This window comes from Echiichthys vipera (genome assembly GCF_963691815.1).
Source record: "Echiichthys vipera genome assembly, chromosome: 5".
NCBI classification, from domain to species: Eukaryota; Metazoa; Chordata; class Actinopteri; order Perciformes; family Trachinidae; genus Echiichthys; species Echiichthys vipera.
In genome coordinates, this window is record NC_139830.1 from 19,589,503 (window position 1) to 19,608,635 (window position 19,133).

Sequence of the window (19,133 nt, forward strand, 5' to 3'; positions counted from 1 at the left end):
TATGTTCAGATTTCCTGTTTGCTTTTTTTGTGGTGTGATTTTAATATTTTGGTAAAGATGGATCCAAAAGATTAGTATGCATACAAATTACAAATTAACATTTTGCCACAAAGCTGACTCAAAGTGCCGTCATTTTGCTTTTTGTACAATTTTATTGAACCAAAATAATAAAAATAGATTGTGAAAGTATGTAAACTCAAGTAAATGACTAGTTAATGAATACTTTGTGGCAGCGAAAACAGAACCATTTTGCCATAAATAATGACCAAAATAGCATACAATTACAGCTACATTCAGAGTTTTGTTCAATTTCTTAATGGCCTCAACAATCCCATATTGAGCATGAACTCAATGACACAGTTGATATTGGTGAAACTGCTCCCTCTTGTGCTCTTTCTGCCTCATAGTCAGTGGAGAGGAATAAATATGCTGTAGATCATGTGAATTAAAAGCACACAATGAAAAAGAGCCATTAGTAAATCAGATGTTTACGGTGGTTAATTTGGGCAGAAAAAAATAATAAAAGAGAAATACACTACAAAATACTTTCCTTATAACAGCATCATTACAGAAGAGGCTAGTCTAATAACAAAACAGCCTGACAACGAGTCAGAACTTCAAATATTCACAAATTGTGCCTTTGAACGTTTTACATTTCTAAAAGTTTTTTTCATCGAGTCTCCAAAAGGTGTTTTTTTACATTTTATTTTAACATTTTCCTACTGCCAGATTTGCATACCTATTTACAGTACAAGATTAAACTGCAATGCATTTGTTTTTCGTCATATCAATGGTTTACATAAAGAGCAATCACTGGCCAATCACAACCAAATGAGTTAAACTTTCTTACGCCAAAGGCTCCACCATTGCCTTCTCCATCACTACCACAGTACCACTGTTGCGCCTCTAAAACAGTGGATGGATCGTTTTCAGCGTCACAGCCTCCGCAAAATGACTCGTTTCACTATCGGAATCTGATTGGTTTGGTTTTGATATAATTTTGGAAAGTCGGGAAGAGCTGTACAATTGAATTATTTTAGCACTATTTAAGTTAACGTAGCGCTAAACCGGAAGTTAGACAACTTGGGCCACAAGTCTCTTATGACTGATTAGGGAAAATGGAATCCGCCTCCCCCACGTAAATTAGAGTGCAGGCGAAGATGGAAATGAAAAGTAACTAGATGGCGATGCTGTCTGATATCAAGCAAGGGCTAAATACAAATGGCATCAATTTCCTCTTAACATCTACATTAAAATTAAATCTTAATTACTTATATCCAGGTATACACCAAAATATAAATTGAACAACAAAATGTGAAAGTGTTCATGATTGACAACATGTTTGTTTCATTCATGTTCATGTCCCAAAACAGCTGAGTGAGCTCAGTGTCTTTTTACATCATTTCGGCAAAGCATCTTTTTCAGCCAATTCCTCAGCCACTTTCTCAGCCACTTCCTCAGCAGCTTCCTTAGCAGATTCCTCAGCAGCTTCCTTAGCAGATTCCTCAGCCACTTCCTCATGCTCAACATCAGCTTCAGAGTCATCCTCTGGATAGAGTCTGCAATATTTGTCTACCATGACATCCAAGTCGTGTTTGACGTGAATGTTGATGTTAAGCATTGCAAGACTTTTGTTCCACTGCTTAGGGTGCATGCTGTCAAGGTAAGCCTGCAGCCGTTTGCTTGCTGTGTCCCGTTTGATGTCCTCTAGTTTTAGAACTGGCAGGGCGGAAAGCACCTTGAGGAAGGAGTTCACGTTGGGAAAGAACTTGACATCCGGCAGCTGAAGGGTTTCGTGGATGGTGGCTGGCAGGCGCACCTCTTTGCCCCTGTGCTTCCATTTAATTCTCCAGCAGTGAAGCTCGGCGGGAAGTGTGTCTGGGTTAGGGAGGTCGTTGCGGTAAACATCCGCGTAATTCTCCTCGGTGGTGTTGAACTTCATTTGGCCCATGACAGCTGGGACCAGTGATAGGCACTTAAGAGCTTTGAGGTTGGTCTCAGAGAACATGTCCTCCACCTCCTGCATGATGCCATGGATAACGGGGATGGTCACGTACTCCTTAAAATACGCCTCTGCTTGGATTTCACTCACATCGGCTGCACGCTGTTTCCTAAGAAACAGCCTCGGCAGCTTCACAGGAATCTCCATAACGTTGGCCACACTCACCGCCTCCTCATACCAGAACTCGTGGTAAACATCGATGTTATCATTGACCTCATTTAGCGAATGCAGGACAGCAGTTAGACTGTTGGCAGCAAAAAACACGTCGAGTGTTTCCCCTTGGAGATTCCTCCCGAAGGCTCTGGTGAATGTGAGAACATTCTTCAAGATGACGATGGTGACGATGATCTCAAAGTCAGACAGAATTTCTGCGACTGAATATGCGTCCGCTGTGACAACTTCGGTAAACTTTCCGTCATCATTGTCCCGAATTCTGTCCATGCACAGCAGCAGGGGCGGCAACATATCCAGCAGCACATCAAAGACATTGTGCTGCTCTGTCCATCCTGGGCCACAGGCTTGTTTTAGCAAAGTTCCTTTCTCTTCATTCTTCTGGTAGTGAGTAGAAATAGCTTTCTCAAGCTCATCCTGAGTAAACGGGGTCCTAAAGAAAGCGCCGATCCTCCTCAGAGTCTCCCTGACGACTTGGACATTGGGAAAAGGCAGATTGTTGGCCAGGTGAATGTTCAGCACCATATGAGAGCAAGGCATATGCAATGCCAGGGGATACTTCTCCATCAGTAATACTGCCACAGCTTTCATCTTGGTGGTTGAAGTTCCAGTGGCCTTGTGGGCCTGACCGCGGCAGTCCTCCATGCTGAGCCCCCAACGGTCAGTCAGCTGGGCCTCCAGCCTCTCTACCAGCGCAGACTCTTCCCCATCAAACGACATAAAGTCCAAAAGCTCCTCTCGAAGGACATTGTGCTGATTCACAAAACGTAAAAATAGAGGCAGGTGTTTCTCGTTGGCAAATTCAACAAGGTCACCTGTCACAAGGGAGAAGAAGCGACTCTCTCTCACCTCCATTAGCATCTCCTCTCTCACTGTGTTCTCACAGACGTCTAACAGCTGGCTCTGCTGGGTTGCAGAGAGGTATAATGCGTTCACAGCTGTCGCCTGAAACCGCCCCTTTAAAGCTTCATCTCCAACATTCATGCGGTAATCTAGAAAAGTCTGGAAGTTATTGAACGCGTGTTCATCTTCAGACGCTTTGCTGGCCACTAATGGGATACTCTGTTTTCCTAATGTGACCACAACCTCAAACAAGGAGCGCAGGTATTCACGAAACTCCTTTTCCTCTGTGGACAGTTGAGGTTCATCCTCATTGGTGCTTGTGCCATCCTCAACTGCAGCATCTTTTTTGGAAGCAAGCTGTTCGGTAGAAGATGCCACTGGGGAGGGAGAGAGAGAAAATAACATATTATTTTCAGTAAATACATGCAATTATTACACATTTATGACCGGAAAAAACATTTCCTAGTTACTTACATCTTCTTTCTTTGATTTTCCTTAGATCTTCTTCAGTCTGAAAGGAAAAAACTCAAGTCAATTTACAAAAAAAACAAACAAAAAAAAACAGTTGGACAAACTCTCAGGATGAATATTTTTTTTCTTACAAGTTCTTTAATCCGCTTGCGATGTCTGGTATGGGGATTTTTTAAATGGCTTGTCAGATCAAATATGGTTGGAATGGCTGTGTCCTTCAATACAGTCCTATAGGGGCTCTGAAAAACAATAAATCCAAGTGAGCCATTTTTGAGAGACTCGCATGTTTGGAAAATAAAGGAAACATGTTGCCAACTGCCAGGCACATTAGAATCGTATGAGACACTCACCGTTTTGCACACCATCGCTGGATCAAAGTGTTTGGCACATAATCTGTAGTGCTTGTTCAACTGGTCCGATGTTTTTGCCTCTAGATCTGCTCTACGGCAATTCTCCACCCAGATTCGACATCTGAATAAAAAGATGCAAACTTTACGTGACAATTGAAAAAAGCGATGCACTAAGACAGCAGATGCATACTTGACATGTGACTTAAAAACTGCAACAATGTGCATACTAAACATTTTTGTGTTAGCAGACACTTTTGTTCCACTTACATTATACAAAAATAAGAAAATGTATCAAAGAGCTCCTCATCGCTGTGTACATAATGTCTCAGTCACAATGTCAAAGCTAAGAATATGAAGACATAGGACAAGCATCAACATGAAATACATATTGCGTATTATAAAGTAACGTTACGTTAATACTTGGTAAGGTTGGTAAGGCAAGTGTATTTGTATAGCACCTTTCAACAACAAGGTCATTCAAAATGCTTTACATAAAACATTAAACGCATTTGGAAGAAACACAAATAAAATGACATTTAGATGTAAAATGACATTCGGATAAAGTAATTGCAATGAAAAAAACAAGAATATCAAAGGGAATAGAAGTTACAGTGCAATAAAAGCGACTAATAAATCGTTTTGTTTACTGAAAGGAAGCGACACACACTTGATTCAGTCTGGATTAAAAAGAGAGTCGCAGCAGACCTAAAGTTTTCTGTTTGTCTGTTGCAGAAATGTGCAGCAAAAACACTCAGCGGTATGTTAGCGAACTTTGCAAATGTCTTGTTATTATCTCAGTCATTGGTACAACCGAAAGCGCGCAGGATTAACGGTCACACGGAGATTTAAACCGGTCAACGTTAATGTTAGAAGTGATGTCTTACCTCTCGGGGTCCCGTGGAAACCGAAAAAAAGCCAAATCTGACTGTGTGCTCTTCCGTGTACAGTTCGGGGCCGCGCAAAAATTCGGCATGCTTCAAGCTAGCTGGTTAGCTTAGCTGACTATTATCATCTACTAACGTTAGCGCTTTCGTTAGACTTGGACAACGTAAGGTAACGACCTCAAATAGTCTCCGATAGGCATTTCCATTAAAATAAAAACAATTATCAAACTGTCCAGACCATGGTTCAGACCCTACGGACTGGATCACGATTACAACGGTTAAATTTCGAGGTTTCGCAGGACATTGTCCCGCCCACACGAAACTTGATTGGACACACAAAAAAACCAAGGCACAACTATTGGTCGTCGATCATTTCTATTGACCAATGAAAAAAAGACAAGCCATTTTACTTCTTCTCTCATGAAAGTAATGTGACAGCAGCTCTTCTACGTGCACTGCTGCCACCCCCTGGCTAACCCACTACAGGACAGGAGCTAGCTTGCTAGATAAAGGGTAGGGCCACAGATATGAAAACGTTTCTGTTTCTATAGATATGTATTTACTCAGTAAGCTCGCTAGCTATCGTGCGATGGCCTATTTTCGGTGTAACGCAGGCCATTACTCTAACTGACAATGTGTAGTGAAAACAGGTGGCTAACGTTAGCTATTGTTTAAAGCTTGAATAACGTTAAATCCACTAGCAATCGGTAAGCTAGTTCCGCTCACTCATCGATCGGTATAATATATAGCTAGCTATGTCTTCAATTTAGTAAAAATCGCCGCTAGAAGGCCTGTTTTCAAAATAAATTAAAGCCTGAGTCGTGATAGTGGGAGCTAATGTGATCAGCCTCGCCACAGGATCGCGCAGTGCATGAGGCTCGTTGGTCTAGGGGCATGATTCTCGCTTAGGGTGCGAGAGGTCCCGGGTTCAAATCCCGGACGAGCCCCTTTTAGCTGTCATCCGTTTTTCAAACCACACAGTACATTGACATCGAAATACACCGACGATAAGCAGCATCAGGAAATCACGAAAGGACACAACAGCATTATGTGGTGCTAAAAATTAACATGTACTTTGAAATTAGGCCTTACTAGATAAGAAATATGACAGTCACAGTCGCCCCATTACTTTTACACTCTTTGTCCTTTGAGGAGTAATAAAACGGGCTCGTCCGGGAATTGAACCCGGGACCTCTCGCACCCGAAGCGAGAATCATACCCCTAGACCAACGAGCCGCAACGCTTCAGGTCGACATCTCCGTTTTTATAAAATGTAGAACAGTACTGGATCTATATTTTCTATCATAGTCTACACGTTGACTTTGCACTGTGTGGTCCTGGATTTTAGTCGATTATGTGTTTTTTGTTACTGGGGGTGAAGAGTTAGCGCTTCTTGGAAATTAGCTAATGTCAATGAAAAACAATAACGACACACAGAGCAATTCAATTAACTTCTTTTTATATATCATACATAAGACTGTCTTAATATAATACAAAGGGCATTGTCATAAACACAGCAAAGTCTTGACTAGATCTTACAATCTGTGGATACATGGACTTATCCTTTCCCCCATGCTGTTCAATTCTATAGTGCATGTTGCATGTACAAAAAAAGTGAAAAAAATGTGAAATCAAAAATGAAAAGGATATATCCAAATTAAATAAGAGGATTTCAACTTCTGTTGGGTGTTCAGATATGTCGACAAGTGTTTGTGTATAATCCACAAACTGAACAGGCTTATGAAAGATGGAACCTTTTTTTTCAACCATGTGCTTCTCATATAACCAAAAAGTAAGGTTTGTGATGTACATGCACTTACAATATACCCTGTGAAAATTATTAAGGTTTGAAGATCTAGCTTTCCCTGTTTGATTCAAACCCTACCTCATAGTGTTGTCCTGATGTAGTCAAGTACCTTTGCCAAAAGGCAAGGTTTTGCCACTAAGAAAACAGGAGTTCCTGCCCACTGAATGGTCACCAAATTGACAAACATAATCAACATACCAGCAGGAGCAAGGTAGTGAGTTCTATACTTCCTTTATTAAAAAAATATAAATATATACATAAATTCTATTTCAACTATTAAAAAGGGGCTGCATTTCATGACAACTGCTCTAAATAAGAGGTCAATCAGCATGATCTGAAATAGGCGCACACTTACGAGTCACTGCAGTCAATTTTTTTTCTTTTTCAGTCTTTATTTTTGGAATGTTTAGTACCAGTATGAGTGCCAGTAATAAAACCACTGGCAATTTCTAAATGTCTCAAATTCTGCGGGGTATGAAAAATGATTGCAAATTTGCAATTAACCTTGACATCCAGATAAAACCCCAATCTCAATATAGGTAGTTTTACATTTGTGTTTGTGGAAATACCAAGCATGATCTCTTATGATGGTTTCTCCTTTATAATGGCAACAGCATGACCTGTAGCCTGCCCTTTAATTTGAAAGGTGGCTGTGGGCAGGTTTTTCTGTCTAATTTCAAAGCTGGTAAAATGAGCAACAGAAGAAAGAAAGCACTTCAAAATCCCTGATATAAAAAAAAAAATCTGGTTATTGACTAATGTTTTGAGGACATGCATGTCTGCCTAGGCAAAGCATGTGATTGTGGGCTGACAGACACCCTTTCCCTTTGAATAGGACAACAATCATGGGGGATCTGCCGTACCAAATCAGAAAAATACCATTCAACACAAACTTACTTGCCACAATTACCCTTACCCTGCCAAGACAATGACATTAAGTCTTGCTTAACGGCAGAAACTAGCCAAGTTGACCAGATGATGTATGAAAGGCAGCAAAACCCTTTGAAATAGTATGATGGGGGCAAAAGAAAAACGACGACACAGAAATAGAACGCATTAGTCTCCTTTTTTTTTTAAACCATCAGCTTCTATCTTGCTACTCCGGAGCCTGCAGAGTAACTACCAAATTCTCTAACATACCAAAGTTTTAAAAGACTCCCAAAATAATCTACCAATTAATATGGAAACAGTTTTGGTAAAACGTTGCAAACAAATCTGGCCAGAATACACAATAGCCAACGGTCTCAACAACGGCCTCCAGTTTTGCTAAAGTAATATATTGCAGCTGTTTGTATTGACGTTAAAATAAGATCTTGATAAACTATGCGTCAGTGGTGAACTGCTACATTATTGGTTACAGACACCTATATGCTATAAAACAACTGCTTTGGTATAAAAACATATCCAAAGGGAAAATAAATTCTTGTAAAATTCACAGCATAATTTGAGGAGAAAAAAGGCAGTCACTTAACTCTTTTTTTTTTTTCTTCAGTTTCCATGTTTTGGATGGAGAGACTTGTGCAGGTGGTTCTGATGAGGAACTACATGCAAAAGGGAAAAATAACAAAACATAAAAGGGTAGACTCTGGAATAGATAGTTCTTTCCACTGCAAAAGCCTTAACCAGTGAATAAGGTTTTCAAGGAAGTAATGTTTAGGAGGTTGTTGTGTACAATAAGACCCTGTTATGTGGGGCCCTGCTGAAGAAGAAATCTTTGTCGAGAAAGGCCTCAAATTACCATTCTTATTTACCTTTTCTAGTTGTTTTAATTTCCTTATAGAATTAAGGGCTGTCTAGAGAGAAAAATAGAGAAAAGCCATCTTAATTCAAATGATAATGTCCAGCTCCATCCGATTCCAAGTCCATGAGTCATAAGGCCAAAGGGTTATCTAGAACCAGCCACTGACTGTCTTCCTTTCACTGGGCTGGATCCTTTCGTCTCCCGTGCCCATTGCTGCTCTCTGTGCCGGGCCCGGTTGCAGTTTGCAGGACTACAGGGCCTCTAGGCCTGAGGGGTGGTGCCTCCCTCTCCTTTGACCCAGTTGGTGTCAGTATCCACCTGCAGGGTCTCCTCTCTGCTCGGCCAGCACACGCTATAGGGACTCCACTGCTATGTGCTCCCCTTTAACAGAGTTACACAATACCGACCAACAACAAGAAATATCACTGCAAACATTTCCCCTCATTGTCAAGCTACAGGATTTACAAGCAGCTTTTACGAGAAATTTCACTTAAAAAGGGCAAAATAATTAAGAACCAGTGGAACAGTAATGTCAGGCAGTCCACGGTGTGAACCAAAAGAGGACGCCAAGCATTTCATCACCAACAGCTACCTGCAAAACAGCTTAAAACTTTGCTCTGAAATGCTCCTTAGAAGATTTTGCCACATAATACCATATGGTGATTACTTGGTGGTTACATGAAACTGGTGAAATGGTAAGATGGATGTCTCAATCTCACTATGGTTATTCCGCAGTATTATTTTGTGCCTAATGATTGCAAAAGAAAAACTGATGAAAATTACATATATACTTTTTAACAAAGGTTTTTCTCTGTAGTAGCGGTTCAGTGATATCTCCCTTCTGACGTGAGCAGCTTTTGTTCTCAACACACCTTGTAGTAAAAAACACCACCTTAAAAATGACGCACAGGGGGAACACACAGCCAAATGTCAGTGCAGTCACGAGCTGGCCATAGAACTCTGCTGCACACACACTCCAGTCATTGGAGACTCCTCCCGGTCCATGCCCTGCCTCATGCCCAGGTGGCCTTCCGCTAGGTAGTGGGCAGGCCCTGTGTTCGTGCCCATGGAGAATGCAGGGTGCGCTGCCATGCCAGTCTCCTGCCGTGGGTTCGAGAAGGCACCTAGCCCCATGCTCAGCCCACCATTCTGACCAAAGTCAAGGGCTCCGGCAGGCAAATGGCGGAGCTGGTAGGCCTGGTTGCCATGGTTCCCAGTGGAAGAGGACGATGTAGAGGAAGAGGAGGCAGAGGAAGACAGGGAGGTCATGGACAGATGGCCATGAACCACCTCCATGGAGTCCTGTGTCGAGGAGCTGTGTGTCGGGGAGGTGTAGTGGCGTGGGCGTGGCCGTGTCGCCATCATCGGCCCGTGGTGGTGATGATGAGTATGTGAGTGGGGATGCAGGGCCTTAGGGTGCTGAGGGGGAACATGGAAGGTGGTCTCCTGGACTGGGTGGGTCTCACCAGTGACTGACTCTGGTCCAACGCCACCTCCCCACACCAGCGGGGGTGGGTAAGGCTGTCTTGCCTGTCAAGACAAGTAACACGAGTAAGTTGTGCATCATTTTTAAGATCTTAAGATAGCATTGCTTTAATATTATGATCTGCAAGAAGATTAAACAGACTTGATAGAAGTATTACATTTATTTGGCAGTCACTTTCATTAAACCTGATTCTAAGACCACAGTTTCTGAATTTGATGTTAATCCTGGATCAGACAATCAAGCAACATTAAAATATTTTTAAGTGATTTGTTCATTGTTCAAATGTATTCATCTCTCAAAGTTGTTCTTAAAAGATCTTTATTAAACAGCATAAAATAATGGGGGCAGTCTCCATGCACATGCTGAATGCACAAAAAAAAATAAAAAAAATAAAAAAAACTCAAATTCTAAATTTACCACCATCACAATAACTCCACTCAGGATCAGATGAAATGTCAGATAGTTCTGGGAATCTTACTGACCTGTGGGCAGAGGCTGTCACCATCGATGGCAGGCAAGGCCGTGCCGAAGTGTCCTCCACTGTGCAAGTGGTGATGGGTAGGGTCTGATCTTGCTCTGCCACTGGTACTTGTACCAGATGATCCTCCTAAGAGTTAAACAAAAGTGTCACAAGTGCAGCCTAAACAACCTCAACTAAAATAGGATTAGTTAGCATTTATTAATGCATAAAACCCATTTTAGAATAGTCTGAAAGTTCCACAATGAAATCGTGGTAGTTTGGTGTTGTTCTTTTTTGGTTACTAACATGCTACAGCTCACAGTGTTGATGCCAACTTCCACAAAACCAAAACCCTTCACCAAATACGTAATTGTAGTGAAGTGATACGATACATTTCTCATGTTAACTTGGAACACAACAACTGTGTGTTAAAAAGAAGGACAGTGGAGCAGCAGAGTTTTCAGGGGGCAGTTACCTGAACTAGAGGAGGTGCTGGAGGTGGTTCCTGAAGACTGGGACTGCTCTAATGCGGGGCTTGTAGACACGCTGCTGCTTGTATTGGTCCCCTCATCCGCAGTCTTCTTGAAGAAGCTGTGCTGCAGGGCATAGTAGGGCTGGATGCGGCTCTTAGGGTCATAGTCCAACATCCGGAGGATCAGGTCCTTGAACTTCAAGTAGTCAGCAACAGCATGGCCAGACTCCCCCGCCCGCCGGCCACCTGGACCCCCTGTCTCCACACCCAGGATGGAGTGGAGCTTCCGCGAGGCTGGAGGCTTATACTGTTGAAGGCAGAGTACACAAAGATTAAGAGATTTATTCAGCCATGACTTCTGTATATCATCACACAACCTACTTTTGCTTCACAATAATCACAAAACACTTATTTTAGTCAGTCGAACTGCAGAAGAAAAGCTGAGCTCACCCTTTTGCCATCTTTGGTCTTCTTAACACTCCATGTACCATCTGAAAGCTTCTCAAAGAACTTTCTGGCTTTTGGGGCTAGGTCCATTATGTGATTAGGTGGGATACCAAGGACCTCAACTATTTTGTTCATCTGGTCCACCTGGGGAATAAGTTATTTATCAAGTTACTTTGACGTTTACATTGTAAATCTGCAACCAAAAAGACAGCACATTAAATACATATTTATACCCAGCAAATGTGTCGTTAACCGTTCATGCATGTAGGCTCAGGCAGAGGCCATAGTTACTAGAGACAATTGGGGGCATTTGTAAGCTACACATCAGGTGAAAAATCAAATGCGATAAAACCTTTGCCATTCTCTTACTTATTTTTACAAAACCCAACACAAATCTGATAAACACTTTCACTTCCTTATACCTCATTAGCTCCGCTGAAGAGAGGTTCTCCAGTGTGCATCTCGACCAAGATGCAACCCAAGGACCACATGTCGATGGCCAGGTCATAGGGCATTCCCAGCAGCACCTCTGGGGAACGGTAGAAGCGACTCTGGATATATTGGTATATCTACAAAAAGAAAGCACAGACAGACAGTCAGACTCCTCTGAATTGCCGATTCATTACACCTAATGTCCAGAAGCAACAACTATAACACACTTCTTCTGGACATTCCTGCATACATTAATTGCATTGCTTATAAGAAAAACCGCAGCAACATACCCTTTGTCCCAGTTGGCATGAGCTGCCAAAGTCCACTATTTTAATGGCACTCCTCTTGGGGTTACAGAGGAGGATGTTCTCAGGCTTCAGGTCACAGTGGATGATGCTGAGTTCAGGCGTGGCCAGGAAGAGCAGCGCCGTGCATAGCTGCTGGGCAAACTTCCGTGTCAGATTGAGTGAGACACCACGGAAGTTGGTATTTCGGAGTAGGTCGTACAGGTTATATGAAAGCATCTCAAACACGAGGCAGAGGTGGTTCCGGAACATGAAGTGACGCTTTAGATGAACTGCAGAAAATCAAATTTTACCCACATTAGTAAAATACATGAAACGCCTTTTCATTTCTTGTAAATCTTGTGAGATCAGAGGCATATTTCAAGAGTGGATTACCGATGTAGTATTTCATCTCAGTATCATGTTTGTTCATGAGCTCTAGGAGGCGCACTTCAATCTGGGCTTGATTGAGGAAAGCTTTCTTGTTCTTGATGATCTTAATGGCAACCCATTCCTGCTCAGCACGGTCATATGCTTTCACAACCTAAAAGTTACAATAAAGACCACATTTCAAATGTTAACTGAGTGGCATCATCTCATCTCAAGGTTAATACAGAGCAAAATTAATCCATTATTTGTTTGTCCAAATTAAAGTTTTTTTTCTGTCACATGTACTAAACCAGGCGTGTATGTGCGTGCATGTGCGTGTGTGTGTGTGTGTGTGTGTGTGTGTGTGTGTGTGTGTGTGTGTGTGTGTGTGTGTGTGTGTGTGTGTGATCTATGATTAAGCACCTGTCCAAACGATCCTTTTCCTATCAAGGAATCAATCTCATAGCGGTCCATCCACTTCTCCCCATTCTTGACGATGTAGTCATAGTTATCATCGTCATAGCCATCATTAAAGACTTTCCTCTCTTTTTTGTGACTGGAGTCTTCACCCTGACCCTGTTGGTGCCGTCGCTTCTTTTTTGCATAATACACCTATAAATAAACAAGTAAATGAGTCACATGATCACACTTGAATACATTTTATATTACTCTTCAATTTTCAACATTTAACACATCTTTACAATGTAACAAACAGATGGTATAGGATAAATGCATTTAATGAAAAACAAAACAAACCTCATTGATGTGTTTGTATGTTTTGATAAGGTCAATGGAGAGCTTCCTCAGGGGAGCTGAAGTTGGGTCACGAAAGCACTGGGGCATGTGCCTCTGAAGTATCAAATGGGAAAGTTACATTTCATAAACAAACAATATGCACAGTACATTTATAAGTAACAGGGCTTACCTACATTGATAATTGTACATCTAAGAGGCCAGTAATTTTAATACAATATATGTTGCACAATATTAACTAGCTAGACTGAAAGCAGTTAATAGCAGCTACTCTGCCTAGTGACAGCAGCAAAAAGGGAAATAGACTTTCATATTACATTAAGTATTGCAATTCTTGTAACACTAAAAATTAGGACTAAACAAAATACAAGAGCTGGGGTAGGTAGAGTGTACCTGATTGGCAGTGAGCTGTTGTGTCTGGTCGCTGTACGGTAAGACCGTAACAGATTGGTCAGTGCTTGGCTGGTGGCGGTCACTGTACTGCTGGTGCGTATGGGGCATTGGAGCAGCCATCTGAAGACCAGCAGTGTGTAAAGAAAAAGAGGGCGCAAGCCGGACGGACGAAGGTTTGCATGCTGAAGTCTCTCCTCCTAAAAGAAATGAACACTGCTATGAGATGCATATTACCTTAGTTTTAATTATATGTAACAAAACAGACAAAAGGAGGAGAAAGAGTAATAATCTTGATGTAAAACAGTGGTATTTTCTCTTCAACACAAGAGATCTCTGGCCTAAAAATAAAACAGGTAAAGATACTTTCTCTTATTGTACAGATTTTATATAAATGGGCATTATTTGCTGGTTAATATAACCAGAGAGGATTTTCTTGACAAAATAATGTATACATTTACCTTTGGGAAAAGAAATATATGCAAAATGCAAAGTATGCAGTAGTAATATTTACATGCATGTTGGAATGATTAAGCTCACGCTTCAACACAGACACAATGATCAAAAAATATAAAAGAATTAATTCATCCTTAGATAAATCTCAGAATAATGCATAGTGTCTTTTGTTTAACATGTAAAATCAGAAAAATGCATCAAAAGGATACCTACAAAATACATTATAGCAGTAATATATCAACCTTTGTGAAGAAAGGGGAGCAAAACAGCAGGTTTTACAGTGGAAAGGGGTGGAAATAAAGCATCTCCACTCTATACAGTGAATCATCCTTCATTTTAAGCCAGAAGGAATCAAAAAATTATCAAATAGCATGTTCAGCTATCAGCATCTCACACCAGACAACACAATTCACCAGTGCTACACAGTAACCACTATTCAGAATCCCAGCAACAGCACCTAATTAGCATAGCCTATCACCACAGAGATACAGCGTGATTTGGCAAGCCCATCAATGCACAGACCAATCACAACGCAGTATGCAAATAGCCTACTTTTGTTGCCAGGGCAGAGCTGCTCCCATTTTCCAATGAGAAAACAAGAAATAAACAAGAAATAAAATTGAACTTTGGCACACTTAGAAGCTTCTTTCAACACAGGAGCCTGACAGCAAAATAGCTGCACAGCCCAAAACCTGCACTCCATCTGAGAGCATTAGAAAGCTGACCCAGCTTTGGAAAAGGAAGAAATACACATCCACTGACAGAAATAAGAGGAACTGTAAGATGACAGAGCACAGGCAAAGGCTGTATTTTAAGAAACTATTATATTATACTATATATATATATAAATATATATATATATATATACATAAATACAATATACATGTGTGTGTGTATCTATTTTTTATTTTTTTATGAGTTTTAATTGTTTAAAAATTAAATCTTGTTTTGAAACCTTGTGCTGCAAGGATGGTCCTGACTATACAGTTTAAGTAAAAATAATTTTGCTAAATTGGATAGGCCTAAATCCAATAATTTGAACTATTTTAGACTCCTTAAATTTAAAGCACTAAAATGATAACACTGATTTGTCATGATGCTTAGTGTATCTATTTCCTTATTGTTTAGCTGAGACCTGAAAACAATAATGCCAAACTAATGGTAAATTAAATACTTTACTTTGATATTAATTAAATACTGCATTGACAAATTCCAATAATGACTGAACTTTGAAAAACTAAAATGTGTGAGTCTGGATGTAAAATTCAAAACAGCAAAATAACTGAAAGAGAGGAACTTCTTAGGTGCACCACCTTCCAACAAAAGGTTAAGGCTTAATATATAGCAGCTAACCTGGATGCATCATCTCCTGTAAAATTTCATATCATCCTGGGAGGAGAGTCCAGCAGCAAACCACAACCCACTACAAAGAATAAAAACAGATCATTATCAATGTGCATCTTTGGTGGGGATTTAACTTCATGATGGTTGAACTTTTGTTGAGAAGGGGCAGAAGATCCATAAAGAACAGGGGGTACCCCAATACTCTGATAAGTGTGTTTGGGGTGAATGTATGCACTTTGAGGAAATTTAAAGGTAAAGCTGAAATTCCATAAAGGGCTAGCTATTTGTGGATCAGCAGTTAAAAGCAATTAATGCCTAGGCAATTAAATTTTAAAAGACGTGAAGCTCTTGTGAAACTGTTAAAAGAATAGTTAACTCAGTGAGGCACAGACTGCATAACACTTAAAACAAATCAGGATTAATAGTGTTGTGGCCTAAAATCACTGGTTCTCCTCTCAGCATACCCATACTTAATATACCTTCTTAAATCATAGTGGATTTTATGACCTGAAATACTGGAGGGGAAAAAAGGTAGACCAGCTGAAATTATTGTACGTTATAATACAGTGCTGTACCTTACTGTATCATGCAAATTGACAAAGAACTGGAAAAGGTTTGGTTTGAGCCCATCTTGCAAACAATACCTGACACCAGACTATCACAACTATGGGGTGCCTTTGACGTTTAAAAAAAAAATCACTAACCCTTAGGAGAAAATCCAACCTGTATTTGACCACAAAGCCATTTTTGTAAGCGTTTGATTATTCTTCATTTTCAGTACTGACATATGAACAGTTCCCTTTCCTGGCTCTGCTCATCACGGCATCAGCGGGCCTATTTTGGTGTAAATATAACGACAGCTAGCTTGCTATATTAGTAGCCGTATTATATCATAAGTGATAGCTGAAGACCTCTGTAACAACCCTATGTGTCATCTTCTCACGCCCAACTGATTAGTTCCAGTCCAAAAGCTGAATCAAATGTAACCCATCCAAAACAATTAAAAGCCTAACGACTCGTCCGCGCATGAAGACGGTGCCCGAGCAGCTCTCTACTTACAGATGATGGGGTAGATCTCGTCATGGTTGGAATTTAGGAAGCATATTCAGTGTTAATGTGCGTCCTCTCTCGCTACATATTGTCCGTGTATGTCTCTCCAATACCTCGTAAAAATGGTAGTCAGGCTCCCGTTACCGCTAGCAGTCTAACTAGCTAACGTTGTCGCCGTTAAACGTTTCCCTGAAAAACTGCGGGACAAGCAAAGCATACATCTCTCACCAATCAAGCGTTAACGTTAGCTAGTGACGCTGTGTGCAGCCAGCGGGTTGTGTGGGGCCCATCCAGCTGGTTCGTCAACAAGTCAACGTTAACCATTAGTCGTGTTAGCCGAGGAAGCTAACTAGCCAGGTTAGCTCCCGCACTGTATAGCTCCAAATATACACGTATTATATTCATTATTATAAAATTAGATATTGCATTGACAGTAAATCAACAGGACCGTAAGCTAACACGGCAACATTATCTTAAATGGTACAATGACAGGGTGTAATATCGCAGGGTTAACGTTAGCTGGAACACCGTACCTGCATGACTCTCCAGTCTAAAGCCCATACAATCCGTTACACCCTCAACCAGCTAGAAAAACTGTTCCCGTTTACATTGAAATGAGTCGGTTGACCTACTGACTGAAAGCAAATGACAACGCTGGCTTCAACGGAGTCGGCACCGCCACAAAAAATGTTAGCTAGCCGCCACACCATAAGCTACAACTTCACTATCTCCGTCCATCATTGTTAACCATTCACGTTATATATGTATATTAAACATCTGCGAGAGCGTTCCCGGAACAATTTATAAGCTAAGGTCGAACATAACATTTTTACAAATCCTCACCTTTGATGGCACGATCTTCATTTAAAGTCCAATAACCTGTATGATGAGGAAACTTATCCAGCTTGATTCTCCCCTCCCTGCACGGTTAGCGAGTTAATGTGAACGTTAAATCCAATAACCCCGTCCTCCGGTCGGCAAACTCTTAAAATAATTCGCCAGCCCGTTTTAAAACGCTTTTCATAGCCCTAGCTTTGATGAACAACATCGGCGATCGAAAGCAACTTTGACTAACGTTACTATCAGCTGATGACTAGCAACATGCTAACGTTAACTAGCACGCATAACTCACTAGCTAGGCTGAGCGCAGCTAACATTAGCTACCTGCCCGGGCTAGCCCCGAGCTAACAGTTTGAGCTACCGCTAAACAAACGTTGTGCCAAATTCTGATTTTACGTTGTCTTTACACATATAGCGTCGGTCACTTCGATTTAATACGACAGTGCAGTTAAATCCAGAGTGTTTCAAAGATGAAACAGAAACCGTGTCCTCTGATAATTTTGGTTAGGAATTTTGTGTCAATTTTCACAAAATGGCGCGCGGTCCAAACCTGCGCAGTGAACCGGCCCGGTGGACCAGAGACGCGGACAACCGAGTTAGTGCGGCGCCGCCTAATTATTTCAACTGTGTTAAAACGTCGGCCTCTTGATCTTCTTAATCCGATCCACTAGACGCATTTCGATATCCAAAAACGTCAAATATAGATCCACTGACAGCATTATTCCGGCGGGAAGGGAGAACATTTGAAAAGACTGAGCTGGGGAAAAAAAACCCTCCTGACAAAATGGCGATGCTCTAGCTTGTTGCCATGGCAACTGTCAATCAAAAAATAAAGTACCCGGATGTACCAATGACGAATAAAATCTAACTGGCCAGAGTTACAGGACACAGATAATAACTCCAGTGCATGGTGTCCCTTTCTGTCTTTTTAACCGTGTTTGGACTGTTGCTACCATTCGGTAGAAGTGTTTTTCGACACACTGTGTATTTTTACAACGACCATTGCCATTCGTGATTGTAACCTTATGATGCCTTGCTTCTCTCACAGTATTTTGGTCTGTGTGTTGTCTTATGACATTTTTTTTTTTTTTTACTAAAAACACTAACTTTTTGAGGATACCACTTTGCTTGTATATGACTTAAGCCTCAGATAAAATTTGTATTTGTATTTTTGCAGAGAGTAGGTACTTACTTAATTTGTCCTTTAATGGCCAGTATGTTAAAGAAGGCTACGGAAAGGCAAACCTGTTTTAATATGGGCACCTGACTATTGTTTTAAGGCAAACCTTCAAAAAATATGAACCTGTCCTTTAATGTAGCTCAGACACTTCTCAATTATTCACTAAAATTCTCCTGAAAAGAGAAAAAAGTAACACAACTTGTCCACAATTTTAGGGCTAAAAGGGAAGGGTAACTGTTAAAGGTAAATGATTAAACCAGTGAGTCTAAAATTACTACAATATATGGCAGTAAACCATAAAAAATAAGTACACTTCATATAAAAAAAAATGACAACTGAATATTGGGGGGGAAATTATTAGGACAACGTATATGCTGTACAACTTTGAATCAAATATTTATCACAAACACTCTTAACATAAACTGTTGCTTTCCCCAAAACACTTGTTGTTACACCTGAGATTGTTTTGACAGTTAACCACTGCATACAGCAATTATTTCTATGTATCCTCCAGGCATAAGTGGTTCAGGAAGCATAGCATGATATCTGGGATCTGAGTGAAACTGTCAACTTATGACATCTGCTGGTTGTATGCAAACCCCACAGGAAGATGTTTTTAAATAATCAAAAACTTTGTGTACCATTCAAACCACAGATATATATGCAACATCAATTAAAATGTATTTGCCTATTGTACTTGTCAGATATAGTTCGGTTTTCACTCCTAAGGATGTGATATTGAGAGAGCTGTCCATCTTGATTTATATGTAGTTAGAGGATGAATGTTGCTTTATTGATTACTTTAGGTCTCTAGAGGCAGGGGCGTGCACAGATATTGTGAGGGGCTATTGCTCTGACTTAAAGGAAGGGCCACCCCCGATTTTAGGTGTTAAATCTGGAT

The 19,133-nt window shown here is 40.8% G+C and overlaps 2 protein-coding genes across 5 annotated transcripts; both read right to left on the reverse strand.

Annotated features, from left to right (window-relative positions):
- Positions 1 to 508: 508 nt before the first annotated feature.
- On the reverse strand, positions 509 to 4,953 carry thap12b (THAP domain containing 12b). Its single transcript, XM_083913530.1, has 5 exons — positions 4,722 to 4,953; positions 3,838 to 3,958; positions 3,619 to 3,726; positions 3,491 to 3,527; positions 509 to 3,393 (listed from the first exon to the last, which is right to left on the reverse strand). Exons 1-5 carry the CDS (start codon positions 4,808 to 4,810, stop codon positions 1,400 to 1,402), a joined length of 2,349 nt encoding a protein of 782 aa, XP_083769656.1. The 5' UTR covers positions 4,811 to 4,953; the 3' UTR covers positions 509 to 1,399.
- A 2,830-nt stretch (positions 4,954 to 7,783) lies between these two features.
- dyrk1ab (dual-specificity tyrosine-(Y)-phosphorylation regulated kinase 1A, b) lies at positions 7,784 to 17,819 on the reverse strand. Of its 4 annotated transcripts, none has more exons than XM_083913872.1 (12): positions 17,056 to 17,819; positions 15,172 to 15,241; positions 13,366 to 13,562; positions 12,976 to 13,068; positions 12,643 to 12,831; positions 12,247 to 12,394; positions 11,857 to 12,143; positions 11,557 to 11,703; positions 11,138 to 11,278; positions 10,691 to 10,994; positions 10,238 to 10,362; positions 7,784 to 9,799 (listed from the first exon to the last, which is right to left on the reverse strand). In XM_083913872.1, the coding sequence occupies exons 2-12, from the start codon at positions 15,182 to 15,184 to the stop codon at positions 9,209 to 9,211; spliced, it is 2,235 nt and encodes a 744-aa protein (XP_083769998.1). In that variant the 5' UTR covers positions 15,185 to 15,241; positions 17,056 to 17,819; the 3' UTR covers positions 7,784 to 9,208. The 4 variants fall into 4 exon arrangements, with proteins under 4 accessions (XP_083769998.1, XP_083769999.1, XP_083770000.1 ...); XM_083913873.1 differs by lacking the exon at positions 17,056 to 17,819 and adding an exon at positions 16,222 to 16,389; XM_083913874.1 differs by lacking the exon at positions 15,172 to 15,241.
- Positions 17,820 to 19,133: the final 1,314 nt, after the last annotated feature.

What these genes read in the sequence shown, in the direction of transcription:
- dyrk1ab (XM_083913872.1), bottom strand. An exon ending in TCTTCAGCGGAGCTAATGAG is followed by an intron (nt 11,279 to 11,556) that starts GTATAAGGAAGT and finishes CTTATTCCCCAG; the next exon opens with GTGGACCAGATGAACAAAAT. An exon ending in GTGACAGCCTCTGCCCACAG is followed by an intron (nt 9,800 to 10,237) that starts GTCAGTAAGATT and finishes TTGTCTTGACAG; the next exon opens with GCAAGACAGCCTTACCCACC.
- thap12b (XM_083913530.1), bottom strand. Translation starts at nt 4,810, where the DNA reads ATGCCGAATTTTTGCGCGGCCCCGAACTGTACACGGAAGAGCACACAG. An exon ending in GCAAGCGGATTAAAGAACTT is followed by an intron (nt 3,528 to 3,618) that starts GTAAGAAAAAAA and finishes TTTTCCTTTCAG; the next exon opens with ACTGAAGAAGATCTAAGGAA. An exon ending in GAAAATCAAAGAAAGAAGAT is followed by an intron (nt 3,394 to 3,490) that starts GTAAGTAACTAG and finishes CTCCCTCCCCAG; the next exon opens with TGGCATCTTCTACCGAACAG.